Below are 14,812 nucleotides of genomic sequence, written 5' to 3'. Positions count from 1 at the left end.
TTGTATGGAAAATGAAACATGGTGCTACATCCTCGAACACGGCAAAGATATATCGTTGTGTATTGAGAAAGAAATTGTCTTGATAGCTATTTAGCCAACTAATTGACTCGTAAATTGAGTGAAAAGAATGTCTTTCTAGGACCAAATAGATTGCTTTATGGCTTCGAAAGGATGCGCGCTTAAGCGGTTTCACCTACAGAACTACTATTGAAACTAAAGTTATGGTCACGGGCAAGGAGATGGCTAATTGGTCATACATTGACAAGTTTGTGTTAGATTTGCTTATAAGTAATAGGATTTTGTTCATTCCACTCATTCGACTATACTTTGTGCTATTGGCCTATTGCATTACTAGGTGAACCAAAAATCTGGATTTCTGCCTGCTGACTACTGTCTGTCTGTGTGATTGTCACATTAATATCATTTTTAATTTATTGGCAAGCCTATTTTAAATGAGATCAAGAACTCTTTTGATCTTTGTCGAAAACCTTCGTGACCTCTGGTATTGTCACATTAATATCGAATACTGAAAATTTTGATTTTCGAAAATTATATGATTTATTAGTTTGTTGCTTAGAACTTAGAAGGATGGCTGTCACCAAGTATAATCTGAGTCAATTAGTAACACACTTAAAATTATTCTTTTGCCAAATTATTCTTGTCAGTTTTGTCATTTTGAGGACTAGGTACCTATTACTTTATTACAAACTTCCAGTCTACCAATCTTTATAACTCTTGAAGAATGCTTACTTTGTAAACTTTTATTGAAGTCACTCCATATATAAGGACAGGGCCGGCTCTGAGGGCAGGCCAACTAGGCGGCCGCCTAGGGCCCCCAGCTTGTTGGTTAAATTTTGGGCCCCAAGTATAATTTTATACCCACTGTACCACATAAATGACTTCCGGTTGTTCATCAGGTCAAATTATGTGCAGTCCAGTCCACTTAAACATTAGCCCACGTCCCCTCACTTAAAACACTTGTTTTTTTCTCAATAATATAGGCCCATTTTAAAAAACTCGCCTTGGGCCCCTCAATTTTCAGGGCCGGCCCTGTATAAGGATACTTCTCATTAGTCATTGTGTATCTTCCTATTGTTCCAGCTCCAAGGACGTTTAGAAAGCCTACATATAGGCTTACAAAACCATTGATTGGAGATGATGGGAAAGTTTACACTTGTTCCGAAAGAAACTTATTTGCATTTGAAAGTAATGGTACTATTGCCTGGGATGTACATATGGATTACGCGTGTCAAGCCGATATAGCTCCAGTTATTGATGAAAGAGGAAAGGTAATGTATTATCAGAACTATTAAACATTTTTGCCTAGCTACAAGTTCAAATTGTATAACAGTTTCCTATAAACAGTGAGCACTATTTAGTATTCCTGTTGTTACAGATATATTTAATTGCCGAAAACAGAGTTTTGAAAATTATGCCTGCAAATATTGGGACTGCTCAATCTGCAGTTGAAGTTTTCTTTAGTAATAACTCAATCGCTGGAGGATCTGTAGAGATTATTGGGATTGCAGTGAGCTCATTGAGTTCATGCATGTTCATCAATGTTAAGAACCGAGGACTGTTTGGATATACGCTGCGAGGAGATGTTTTATGGCTTACGCTACCCGTTCTTTATCGATTTGGTTACCGTCAAGGTTGTAAGAAGGGTGATACTGATTGTTATTTTACTTCGGTCCCAGTCGTAGATCAATGTGAAGGGAGTATTTATGTAAGGTTATACCTCCACCTTCCTTGTTTTTTTTAAACTGTTACAGATTTCTTGTTTTGAGATTGTGCTTGTATTAGGACTAGACTCCAATTTATTGTCATACATACTAATTTGGTTTTCATTACAAACCTGATGGAACTTTGTGTTTTGTCTTGGCAGATTTCTAATAATCAAGGAGAACTCTACTCCTTGTCCATGCGGACTCCTCAATACAAATGGATCCAGGATTTTACTGCATTCGACAAACTCCTTATAATCACTGCTGGAAATAATGGTCTTGTTTATGTTACTCTACCAGTTAGTGCTCTTGTCTTTGCCTTAGATGCTATTACTGGGAGTCTTCTGTGGCAGAAGAGCATTGGCCCACTAAGTACAGCAGATTGCTCGCCAGTAGTTGACCTTTATGGTAAATGTATGACTAATTTACTTTTTATGTTAAGTTAAACTTGTTTTTTTTTTTTTGCTATTTATCTAACTATTCTTCTCCTGTTATTACCATAATGCTTTATAAGGATATATATCCATTGGTTCGTTGGATGGATTTCTCTATTCATATTCACCATCTGGAAATCTCAAGAAATTCCCGAGGGCCAATAATCTTGATTCTGTGGTTCAAGTTAGTCCAGTTCTTGATTGCTCGGGATATGCTGTGTATATTTCTCAGACCCGGATGGAGAAAAAAATAAGTCATACATCATTGGGTGACTCTACTTACATTTCAGCAATGAAACCTATAAATACAGTATTCAGTTTGTTGGTACCTGCTACTGGAAACCGTCACTGGACTGGGAAGTACCCTGGTATGTCTATTTTATGAAGTTTTACCCGAGCCCATGGAACTTCAGGCTTTGTAGATGTAAACAAAATTCACGTTTTATGGGCAGTGATTTTGTTTGGTTGATGCATATATGAGAAATATAAAATTTGTTTGGTTGATGCGTATATGAGGTGCAATGATTTTTTAATGGCCAGACAAGTAAAATACATGTTTGCTCCTTCCAAAAGAACGTTACCATGAAAAGTAGTGTTTAAGGGTGGGTAAATGTAATATACACCTAATTTTCTTGAAAATTATCCACGAAAAATATTGATTCTGTTCCTATGAAAAGATTTATGTTCGTTTGCAGGACTTTAAAATGTTTTAATTAATGGTTGATTAATTACCAGGTAAAGTTTAGATTACTGCTGTCCGAGGGTGATACAGACCACTTTGCATTGGATGAGAGGATTCTTCTTGCTTTTATAGCTGCAGCCAGTAAGATCATTTGACAAATATTTAATGCACTTTAAAGCGAACAAAAAAATCTTCGACTTATTTTTTCATTTTTTGGTTGTGTTATAAGAGTCGTGACTGAAATAATATCATTGATAATATGGTATCTAATGAGCATTTTTCATGGATCCAAAGAACATGCACAAATACTACATGGTTGCATTTATGTAGCTTACTGCGGCTAGTTCTCCTTGCCCTTCAGGGGTGTGTTGTGTTGTTCAGCCCAATAATGCCGGTTCTAAGTCTGGTTATGAGTACCACTTATATGCCTTCTTTGGCTTGAGAAATAGGTTTGGAGGCTTTCCCTCCATAGACTGGATAATGTTGGTAAGAAAGGAAGAAAAGAATGATTAATGGAAGGGGATCGAATAACACATGCACGGGATCACTCTGTCAATAATATTTCTTCACTCATTTTAACTCCTCTGCTCCATTTGGAGCTGATTCCCTTAGTTGATGGGATTGATATTGTAAATATGTTCTTTTTTGGAGCAGATGTGGGCAGCTCCATGGCATGCCGCAGTACAAGTAAGAAGCTCATATTTAGTTGCCCTTTTTATATTGGGATAGCATGGGTGGTATGTAATTTAACTTGTTCTCTTGCCAACAGGTCAAAAGACCACATCCACCTGCATCCAAGCAAAAATTAGACATTTAAGCATCTACACAGGTGATATGAAAGTTCAATTACATATATCTCTTCAAGAGGTAGTAGACAAAAAGAGTGCATCTACTACCGAGGAGCTACAAAAGAGTGTAGAATAACAGTTCATTAAGTCTAAGATCTCATGATCATGTCACTACTTTGCAGGCAATGAAAGAGCGATTCTGTTTTTCCTATTGTTTGAGACAGTAGTCTTAGCATTACTAGTTGTGCTCATCCGATTCTGCTGCATATTTTGGAGGAAGAAGAAACTTCAGGATCGAGACCTTGGGAAATTTTTGGAAAAGAGGGTGAGCAAGCTTTTAATTTTAACTACGCTGAGCAGAAAAGTTCTCTTATTGTGTTTCTGACAGTTTTATATTTCAGCGTTCACTTCAAGTTAGAAAGAAGGTATTCGATAGGACAATCACAGAGCTGGAACAGAAGGCAGCAGAAGAAGCAGTCGGCAGTGAAGTACTGGAGAAATTGGGAGATCTGGTCAAAGAGAGGGAAGGCATCGAAAGGAAGCTTTCAACTACGTATAGCTTTGGCAAGGACAGAGCAAAGCAGCCACAAGTCCACTCTGTCCTTCCATTGTATGGGGCGGAAACTACAAAGAGCTACTCTTTTCAGGGTAGGAAGAAAGAGAGTGTAAGTATCTTTCACACAGTAAGCGATGCATCTTCGAGAGAAAGAAGTACCAGTGATGCCAGTAATAGTAGTAGTAATAACAGCAATGACAGTGTACACCCCGAAGAAGAGGCTCAATCTTATTATTATTTTGGTGATATTGAGTCAACAGCTAGTGCAAAGGTTCATACTGAGATTGGAACTTCTAGTAGTGCTGGAATATTCGAGGAGGCAATACTGGAGACTTCATTGCATCCTTCAGCACGTTTAAAAGGATTTGAAAACCCGCTTTTCCCTGGGAAGAATTTGGCGGAACTGAGGGAAGTAGAACAACATGTGGAGGACTTCATACAGAAGGGCTCATCTAGTAGGAACAGTAGTTTAAAGAGGAGGAGGTCCTTGTCTTTAACTAACTAGAGGAAGATCAGGGCATTGCCCCCTTTTCGAAATGTTCATTAGTTAGTCTCTTAACATTGGCCACCTCTGTGTCTGCGTTTTATAACACTATAACTAACTCTATCGTTGAGTTACAGTTGCACGGTAACTGTGATAGTTTACCTAAATGTCAAAACATTTCCTCTACTCCTTGCTCAGTCTATTTTCTTACTCTTTTCTTTTATCAACCCCAATGTATTATAGTGCCAAGGCTTCCTTGAAATATGAAAGTCAACATGTTCACATAAATGGATTAATCTAGCTCTGATTGTGAAGGAAACAACTACACATGCTGATTAATTCCGTGAAAGACAATTATATGCTAATTAAATTGTCAGGGAAACCACAATGTGAAGACTGAAGAGAGATTGCAAGAAAGAAAATGAAACTGTGAGTAGTAATTTGTGATCGCTGGAATAACAGTTCCCTTTCTCCCCTGTATCTGACTTCATTATTTGGAGACTGGAACCACTAGTTTATGAGTTTCCATTGTCATTTGTAAATAGATCTACTGGTACTATAGTAGTACGATCCAAAAATATACAGTTAAGAGTGTACAGGGCAGAATCATTTGGTATAAGCTGCATTAATAGATGTTTGTAAATTTAAATAAAGTTGGAGTCAAATACTGGTGTAGAAGCAGAAATAAAGTTTAAGTGATCGAGTCAAATACTGTTGTAGAAGTACAGCTAGAAATGGAAGCTATTCTGTTTAGCTGAATACAGTCGTGTATTTTCATCAATTATTCTGCCTTGCTAATGTGGATACTTTTTTGGCCATCTGATATTGAAGGATCAAGTTATTCATTCTATCTTGGGTTTTAATAAACTAACAAGCAGTTGAATTTGTTGAAGTTCTATCAATTAAAAGTTTAACATCCAAATAGTTTCATAGCTTTCGCAAAGGTAATAGATAAAAGGATGTACTTGTGCAAAAGAGATATTATAGATCCGCCTTGAATCATTTTGTTATTAATAGGATGTACTTTGTGTGTAAGGATTAGAATTAGAAGTTCAATAATTGTTCTGCTATCCATAGATACTTACTTGGTTCGGTTGCTTGCTAAATTCAACTAACCAAACTTAACATTTTAAAGAGTGGAAAATTTCAAACACACCGTTATATTTGTAGATTCATGGTGATGTCCAAACTCAAATGCAACTGAAAAACACGTACAAATCTTTTCCTTCTATTAAAATTTCCTCAATTTCACATACAAAAAGAAAGTATCAACATATCGCCCTTTAGTGAACAATCTTCATACTTCATTTCTGGTGTATCCAAGTATCCAACCACCACGATGAGAGGGAAATGAAATGAAATTTCGATAAATATAAAAATTCTCTTAATGCAATGAAAGGACCAAACTAGACAGCACTTTCAATCGCTTCAATGCACTCTAATACACTTGCTTTCTCTGACATTGCTGATATTAGTGCTTCATGAGAACTCTTGTTATAGATCCCGAAAACAGAACCTGCGGTATTATAACAACCATAGTACAAAATATATGGATATTTATCGATATTCAATTTCTAGATATGTATCGTATATATATTCTTCTTTTTAGAGATATTTGACATTGTTTCACATGCAAATATCGTAATATATCAAGATATTTTGTACTATGGTAACAACTATATTAGTTTCCTACAACAAAGAAAGAAGCCTTATCTAATGTGGATTGAGTCAAATTAGCATGATAAGAAATTTCAAAAGTTGTCAAACTTTCTGATATGAGTAACTTACAGCCCATCTAGTAAGATTTTGTTGCTGTTCTTTGAATATTTGTGGCTTGCTCCTGTTGATAAATCTCTACAAAGACACAAACCCGAAGAATGAATAGAATCGAACAAATGTGTACAACTTCAAAGACTTCTAATCATTAAATTTAAACTTACTTGGACTGCCCTATCACTTTATCATATTTCAAACCTTCTGCTGCAAGTCCAGCCATTGACACAAACAATGGAATTTGTATAGATATTTCGCGAAAAAACAATGCTAGTCGCCGTAACAGCATACTCAGGATATACTATGGCAAAATAAGCAATCCCACAAATTATCTTCTTATTCTGGTATTTTTATCAAGTACTGAAAAAGTAAATGAGGTGTTACAACATAATTGACAAATGGAGAAAAGAAAAAGGAAAAACGTAAACAAAACTGGAAACTTCAAGTTCCTAACAATTCCAAAACGTGACCAAAAATTCTTTTCTATGAGACTGCTATTGGCTGTTGCAAATTCTTGTTCTTGTTATTCGGGTTTGAGTCTCCCATAAAGTCTTCCATATTGTAAATGACAGTAATATACAGAGAACAGCTAGGGCATCGAGCAATTTCTTCTCCTATTTTGACTTCTTCTTAGGTGATCTGAAATAGATCCCCACAGGGACATGGATACGTGTAGGCCAGAAGCTCTTCATTCCACTCCATGTCTTCAATCTCTACATCATCGTATGACATCCTTTTTTTCTAGCTCTCTACAAAGGGTTGGTTTGTTTTTTTGAGCCTCTCAATGCTGAGTGCTAAATGGCCCACTCTCTTAATACTGAACGCTGAACTCTTAAAATCACATTTGTTTCCTGTCATAATGACCTGACTTTGAATGCTGAATAAAAATAATTTGGACAATTTCACCCTTATTACATTGTTATCTATGTTAAACACAAATTTAATTGTATAAAAAATACAAAAAAAATTAGAAAATTTGCATTTATTTGTAATAGAAAATGTATAATTTATATGGATAGAAGTCAACACACTATGATATTTACGAATTAAGTACATAATCGATTCATTACCAAAAAAATAAAAATAAATACATAATCTATTTAATTTTCGGCATATTTTTCAGGTTTGAACATTCAATTTTAGTATTATTATGATTCTTTATTTGAATGGTAATTATTGTCTATAGAAGAAAACAAATGGGACTTTGGACGTACTTGGAAAAAAATATTCTAACAAATGTATGGGATTGTCTACACTTCAGTACTTAACCAAAAAAAATAAATAAAAACTAATCTCTTTCTATTTCCTCCCATCGTATTCTTCACCAGCCCAACCCAATCTCTCTCTCCTCCTATCTTTTTCATCCCAATCTCTCTTACTGTTTCTTTCCCATCAGATAACACATCCTTATGTTTGATTTCTCTCTTTTTATCGCTCTCTCTATCTCCCTCTCTCTTTGTTATGTTTTGCAAATGAGTAGTTCAATTTTGGGCCGATGAAGGACATGCTCGTCACATCCTTCAACAATGACACAGATTCAGCGTTAAGGAGGGATGTGACCACGGAACGCTAAAGACAAGTTTTCCGCTGAACGTTAAAGACTGTTGAAAAAACAAACAACTCTCGAAATCATTTGAATCTTTAAAACTAATGTTTCAACACCTCTGAATGCTGAAAAAAAGAAAAAACAAATAATCCCTAAATGTCTACCTGAATAAAATGACTGAAGTAGTATTCAAGATGTTTGCTGAAAAGATAAATCAACCCAATCAAATGAAAACAAACAAAAAAAGATATAGTGATTACATCAGAATGATATCTTTTGCTGTGACTGAATTGGAAAACTCACATTCTTGCCATTGAATACTAACAAAACTATATATTTAAAACTAATTAGTATAGTAAAGACGGTGAAAAAATGGAAAATTGTTGGCAACTGAAAATGACAATTCATTAAAAAAAATTAAAAAAAAATAATAATAATAATAAGTACTCAAATTCCACAACCATTTGGAAAAAAAATCTACCAAAAAACAACTATACTGATACATTTCAAATACAAACAAACAGAAGCATTTCTATTTTTGGATACTACCATCTCTAGGTGTTAAGGTCTTTAAAATTCAGACAATTCAAAATACCTAGCATATTGTAGGCCTTGAAAAACTTGTGAGATTTGAAAAATAATATGGTAGGTATTTTGAATTGGAGATATAAACACTTTCTTCGAGATAAAATATCCCCAAAGCAAAGAATAAAATAAAAATATTTATCATGGCATTAATACAATGCAAAGCTTTGAATATACTTCAGATACAGAGAGTTTAGTACAAAAAGTTGTACCAAGGACCCAAGATGAATTAATTGCCTTAATTAAGCCGCTCAACATTTCTTAGAGAATACTGAATAGTGAATATTATTAAAATTAAAGTTCTCATTTGAAACATTATATTCCATGTCCTAACTTTGAAGACCAAGACACGTAGAGATGGTAGCATCATTCTACAAAGAAATATAGGTTGTGTGAGTAATAATCGTAAGAGAGACTATGACACTGCCAAGCTAATCAGATTATATGCAACTATCAAAAATATAATGAAGCTAATAATGGTCCCTCTAACAAATGTAGATCTCAACCAAGCCAAAAAAATGTTCAAAGTTCAATATAAAATGTGATAGATCACTACTATAGAAAAGCTCATTAACCACAAGTATCTCTTATATACCACGGTTTTGGAAAAACGGTGGTATTATGATATAAAAAACCGTGGTTAATAGTCTGGTTAATAGTCTTTACGATTGGCTCTTTTTATTGGGAAATGTTGATAATAATTACCACTGTTTGATGCAAACCGTGGGTTATACAATCTCTTTAAACCACTGTGCTTACAAAACTGTGGTTTATACTCTTTTTTTTCAAAAAAAAAAACCCTGATTATTTGATTTCATCCTATCAACCTCAAAAAAAAAAATCAAAAAAATAAAAAAAAAAAAACCTTGATTATTTGATTTCATCCTATAAACCTGCAAAATTATTCACACCTGCCATTTTCACCATATCCACACTGAATGATAAAAACACATTGCTTAAACAATACATCATGCAACAAACTAAATAAACGAATTTAGACCATCCAACACGCAGCAATGCTAAAATAATTTAATAACTTTTTCCCGTCAATAAAGAAAGAACAATCCAATCTACTTGTTCCATCTAAAGCATAAAAATAATGACCAACGTGTTCCTTCCAAAATATCAAAAGTGTAATATACTTAGTTCTACATATACATCAAAAGAGTTTGACAACACCTAATATGCAAATGTTGAGATCAATCCCCAAACCTTTTGAAGGGGTCAAAACCTCGCCAGTTTGAACATTTGATTCGGTGGATGAACTTCAAAATTTGAAGTCGAACAACATTAAGTTCATCTTGTGTGTAGGTATCTTTGGGTGTTAAGTTTGTCATCTGCACGATCAATGATCAAGAGGTAATAACTTAAGAATGAAGATTACCATAAAAAAAAAATATAATGCTAAGTGTATTATATGACAACTTATACCTTAATTTCAAAAATATTATCTAAACAAGTTTCCATGACTAATAAGCACTGAATGCAATAAATAAGCAAGTTTTACAAGCCACGTTTACGGCGGCATAAGACACGAACAAAAAAAAACTAACTCCACTTGCAATAATATACCTCATCCATAACAAACATCGAGCAATCCTTCAAGACACAAACACCTTTCTTTGTGAGATCAAGTATTCTGCTAGGTTGTTATAAATGCATGATGTCGTCTTTTAAACTGGTTCCTCCTATGGTAACCATGACTTGAATCTTCAAATGTTTTCCAAGCTACTTACATACTTGAGATGTTTGAAGTGCCAACTCTCTTGTTGGGATGAGTATAACAACTGTATGTTACAAAGGATGGGAATGTTTAAAATAATGATATACAAAGGAAATGAAACAGTGAAAACTTTTGAAACAATTTAAGTGCATAACAAATAGCTCAAGGTAGATAGTGTTTTTCTTTAACATAGTACGTAATACCAAAAAATAGGAAAAGATGCAAACTGTAAACAAAAACATCTTGCTCCACGTCAAGGTGAACTTGATACAGTCAAAGACTCCCCAAGGGGAATGACATAATATCTCACACCGTCAATTCGCAGAATTGCTAACCCCTTTGTTGCGACAAGTATAACATCTATATTTAACCAAAGAAAACTAACACAATTAACCAATGGAAACTTCTAAATAATATATTTACACTACAAGCAAACAATTTGTTTCTAATAGTGTTTCTATAACGTATGATTCATCTTTTCCCTATGACTTGCTCCATTAATAGAGCCTAGCTATCTAAATAAGACATATATAAGAATAAAATTTCAACTTTGACCAGGCCATATTCGAACCAGCATAACTTCTGATTCTGATAGCCAAATGCAACAAAAGAGGATTCATTAGAAAATAGGCTGCCCCAAATCGTAGCAAAGCGCAGATGCAGTAGCCATTTTAGAAAGCTGCCTGCTAGCTTTGTAGCTGCGAGATCTGTCAAGTTCTGCTCTGCCCACTTGATCCTGCAAGCCTTGCTTTGTTGGAATTGGTTAGTCGCTTGTGCGAGAGCCAACCCTAGTACGAGAGGACTAACAGACATAAAATACTATGTTTTTATGTAAGTCGCTGAAACCAAAAATATGATTCGAGCTACATCAAAACGCTGCTGGAAATCAGTCCATTGCTGCTGGACTGAGCAGACTATAACAACATGCAATCAAACTATTTTAGCTAGTAAAAAGCAAACAAGTTGTCGTTTGACCAACCGTGGTTAATGTCCATTTCTGTAGTAGTGAGATACCACTACATGGCTTAACAACTGAAATCTCGAGGCAACGATCAAAACCAAACAATTACATATATCCTTAGCTGTCTAATGAACTACTATCCAACACAAAAAATTGCTTACCACCCATCTGGAATTAATAGATCAATGTACAATTAAATGGACTCCCCAGATTGGGATTTAAGAAATCACTTATGTAACACACACTCATGCGAATCATATTTTACAACCAAAGAAATCGAAAAAAATCGATATTGTAGTCCATCTAATCCAATTACTTTGGCCATACCAATTGCATATATCACGTCCTCTAGCACTTGCAAATGCAAGCACGATTGGTGTAAGTATCTAACAATACATAGACACACGCATAGAACAAAAACAAAATAGAGTGAACATGGCTTACACTTACTTTTGCAAGCACCTTCACTTAACCAAAAACAAAACTTAACATGCTTGTGTCAAGGCTATTAAGTGTCTGGCAATTGCAAATGCTCTTAAAAATGATCCTAACAATTGCCCACATAACACATGAAGAAAAACCAAATGTCTAGTCCATCAAAGTAATGGTGTAGTTTTATTTATTTTTCCCCACAATATGCAAACTATATACATGGTCTGAATATGTTTAGAATACTAAGCTATGCACACTAAATTTTGCATTCCTAGAATAACTAAGACTTTGTAATATTTCATGTTCATAAAAATATCATATTCACATGCCTATCTACTACGAATGACACTTATACCACTGTTTTAAGTGTGGTATAAATATATTTACCAATCATTATACAACCGTGACAATAGGTGGTGTGGTATATAATAATAGCAAAACTGTGGTATATATGTTTAACGGATACCACGGTTTTTCAAAGAACCGTGGTTTGTAATGCCCATTATATACCACGGTTGTCAACATAACCGTGGCATATAAGCTATTGAAACCGTGGTTTATATTAGTGTATGTGTTATAATACTGATGGTATATAGTTATACTAAACACTACGATTTATGCCAAACCGTGGTATATATATATATATATATATATATATATATATATATATATATATATATATATATTTTAATATTGAAACTACTTGTTCAATATTGAAACAAACATCTCAATTCCATGATAAAGTCCGCATTGATTTTTCATACCATTTGACAAGTAAATAATAGCAAACACAATCAAAAGACTGAAAAAAAAATAGAATATTTGTTAAACCATATATGCAATATAACTTCAAAATATTTTCTAAGAGTTACAAATTCATATTTACAAATTAAATAAGGGTAACATATTCAATACGACTTTCCAAACAATCTCGAATCATTGCAATACCAAGTATTGGTGATGGCTTCACTCACTATAAATCCTAGTGCGGCTCCACAAAGTCCATCTAATTCCTAAAAATTTACAAAACAAATAATGAACTTAGAAATACAATATTACTAATTAAACTCATACAATTAATTAAATATTTGAAAATCCACCTAAAAGAAGTAAGAAGTTGAATAAATGAGAAAATGGAGGGTGGAATTTTAAGCTTTTACCTTGACGAGGAGCTTGAGGTGAGCATGGTCATTTGATTAGGGAGCAATTATTTTGGTCTATTTCTTGCTTTTCCCTCCATCAAATTGATACTCTACACAACACACTGAACAACACATTGAACGACAACAAAATGATATTCTAAAAGGCTTTGAAACACTTTATATATAAACAAAAGCACCACTTCTATAAACCTAGGACTGCCCAAAAATATTGTCATGCATCAACATGTACTAGCAAGCCATGGACCCAAAATAACTCTAAAAAAGAAGGGTCGAACATAATAATGTATAGAGCAGGTCGACCTACTTTGTACCAAGTGAAATTCAAATTTTCAAACAAACACTTGTGTCCAATGATAATATATAGAGCAAACCCAACTAGAAGCATCTAGTCATCAAGACATTAGTTTCAAACACAGAGATAAATGGGGCAGAGAAATTGTAGATAAAAAAAAAAGGTAAGAAAGAGTTGTACGAAAGATTTGTTTAACCTGTTTTATATTCCTTAAGCACAATGCAAACTCAGATACTGAGTAGTCCACCAATAGGGAAAACCAAACCTAAAAAGTCAACAAATAATGATAAATTGTGAAGACATTGACACGTGGTCGAGCCACGCATCCTTGTAGAGTTAGTATAACGGGTGGGTTATAAAAAACAATGAGGGTCATGTGCTCCATTGCTCAGTAATATATATAAAGTATTCATTCCATGACTAGCTATGTATGTACTAGTGCAAGTTATGAATGAAACAAAACTTATGTGCCTGTGTACTTAGTCAAATATGCACAATATATTACTTCCCAATAAGTGGAAGCTCAAAAGGAATTAATTGTGTGGAAGTGCCCCACCTGTGTTGCTTGCTCAAAACCTTTTTCTTTCCTTTATGAGTAAAGGGAGGAAATAAAGAGAGCGAATGATTTAGTGCTCCACCAAGGTTTGTTTGGCATGTTAGGTTGGGCTAGGGCAGTAGAAATTAGATCTATGTTGGAATCGAGATGTGGCTATTCTAACTCCATCTTAGCAAGAAAATAGTGAAGCGGGAGATAGTGAACCGTAAGAATGGAGTTTTCAAAATCTGGAATCGCTGAACGTTCCTCCACTACTCCCCATCCCGAAGAGATCCTAAACCCGACGGTAAAAATTTAACATTTCACTAAGTAGTAGATTCTGTTGAATAAGCAAATGAGCTAGTCGATCAAATCTCATTATCGGAACCACCAACAAGTACTAGATCCTACAGAGCCGGTTTAAGCATTACTATAAGAAGCAGCTTGATTCCGTTGATTAATGTGATCCGGGGCACCTGTGTTATTAAAGATCTACGCCTAGAGGTATAGGATTTGACGAACCGATTGATTCATTTCAACCAACAACAATACCCAAGAACATACCTAGTTGCCTATCCGATTGGATATCGAGACCACATCTAAGCCGGTGTATCATATATTGATCCATACCTTTTGCATATCCAAGTACCGGTGAAGAGCTAGCCACCGATGTGGCATATCCACCAGCCAGCTAGTGGCATTATAGGTCGTATATGTTGATCCATCGGTAGCGAGGGCCGGATGCATAACCGCATCACTTCAGCCGCATACCTTCAGATCAAGATGAGACCTAGCGGCATCAATAGTAGTGGATCCATCCGAGTCGGCAGAGCCACCAAAGATAGGCGAGGGGAATCGATGCGGCAAAGACATAGGGGTGGTTGATCCAAAGATTGTGCGGAGTTGTTTACCCGATCCGTCGGAGAACCCAACAAAGAGTATAATAGCGGAGGAAGCAATGGTAGAGCTAGTTTATGAAGTAAAATGAAGCGCATCCCCGCTGCTCATACATCTTGTGATCGATAACGGGTTATGGATCTATAGGCAAAGGTAACATTTCGTCCCTCGCCTGGGTTTCGCCACATCCCCCACAGCTCGTGAACAGATTCACCCGTCGGGGGATTATCCGCACCA

The 14,812-nt window shown here is 35.1% G+C and overlaps 1 protein-coding gene, 1 long non-coding RNA gene and 1 pseudogene across 3 annotated transcripts; 1 reads left to right on the top strand and 2 right to left on the bottom strand.

The window, feature by feature from the left end:
• Positions 1–221: 221 nt before the first annotated feature.
• Positions 222–4,818, top strand: LOC147479912 (protein GAMETE EXPRESSED 3-like). Its single transcript, XM_086578518.1, has 11 exons — positions 222–288; positions 1,075–1,289; positions 1,397–1,726; positions 1,886–2,132; positions 2,239–2,530; positions 2,699–2,702; positions 2,894–2,981; positions 3,495–3,527; positions 3,610–3,669; positions 3,811–3,953; positions 4,030–4,818. Exons 1-11 carry the CDS (start codon positions 222–224, stop codon positions 4,687–4,689), a joined length of 2,139 nt encoding a protein of 712 aa, XP_086434644.1. The 3' UTR covers positions 4,690–4,818.
• Positions 4,819–5,874: 1,056 nt separating this feature from the next.
• On the bottom strand, positions 5,875–7,288 carry LOC147479911 (diphthamide biosynthesis protein 3 pseudogene; annotated as a pseudogene). The gene is made up of 2 exons (XR_015206359.1): positions 6,609–7,288; positions 5,875–6,522 (listed from the first exon to the last, which is right to left on the bottom strand). The product of XR_015206359.1 is annotated as a diphthamide biosynthesis protein 3 pseudogene (transcript).
• A 5,206-nt stretch (positions 7,289–12,494) lies between these two features.
• Positions 12,495–13,661, bottom strand: LOC147479910 (uncharacterized). Its single transcript, XR_015204927.1, has 2 exons — positions 12,849–13,661; positions 12,495–12,701 (listed from the first exon to the last, which is right to left on the bottom strand). It is a non-coding gene; the product is annotated as an uncharacterized LOC147479910 (long non-coding RNA).
• Between the last annotated feature and the right edge of the window lie 1,151 nt (positions 13,662–14,812).

The sequence above is a fragment of the Coptis chinensis genome, chromosome 8, assembly GCF_015680905.1.
Source record: "Coptis chinensis isolate HL-2020 chromosome 8, ASM1568090v1, whole genome shotgun sequence".
NCBI classification, from domain to species: domain Eukaryota; kingdom Viridiplantae; phylum Streptophyta; class Magnoliopsida; order Ranunculales; family Ranunculaceae; genus Coptis; species Coptis chinensis.
This window is presented reverse-complemented; position numbering and strand designations above follow the sequence as displayed.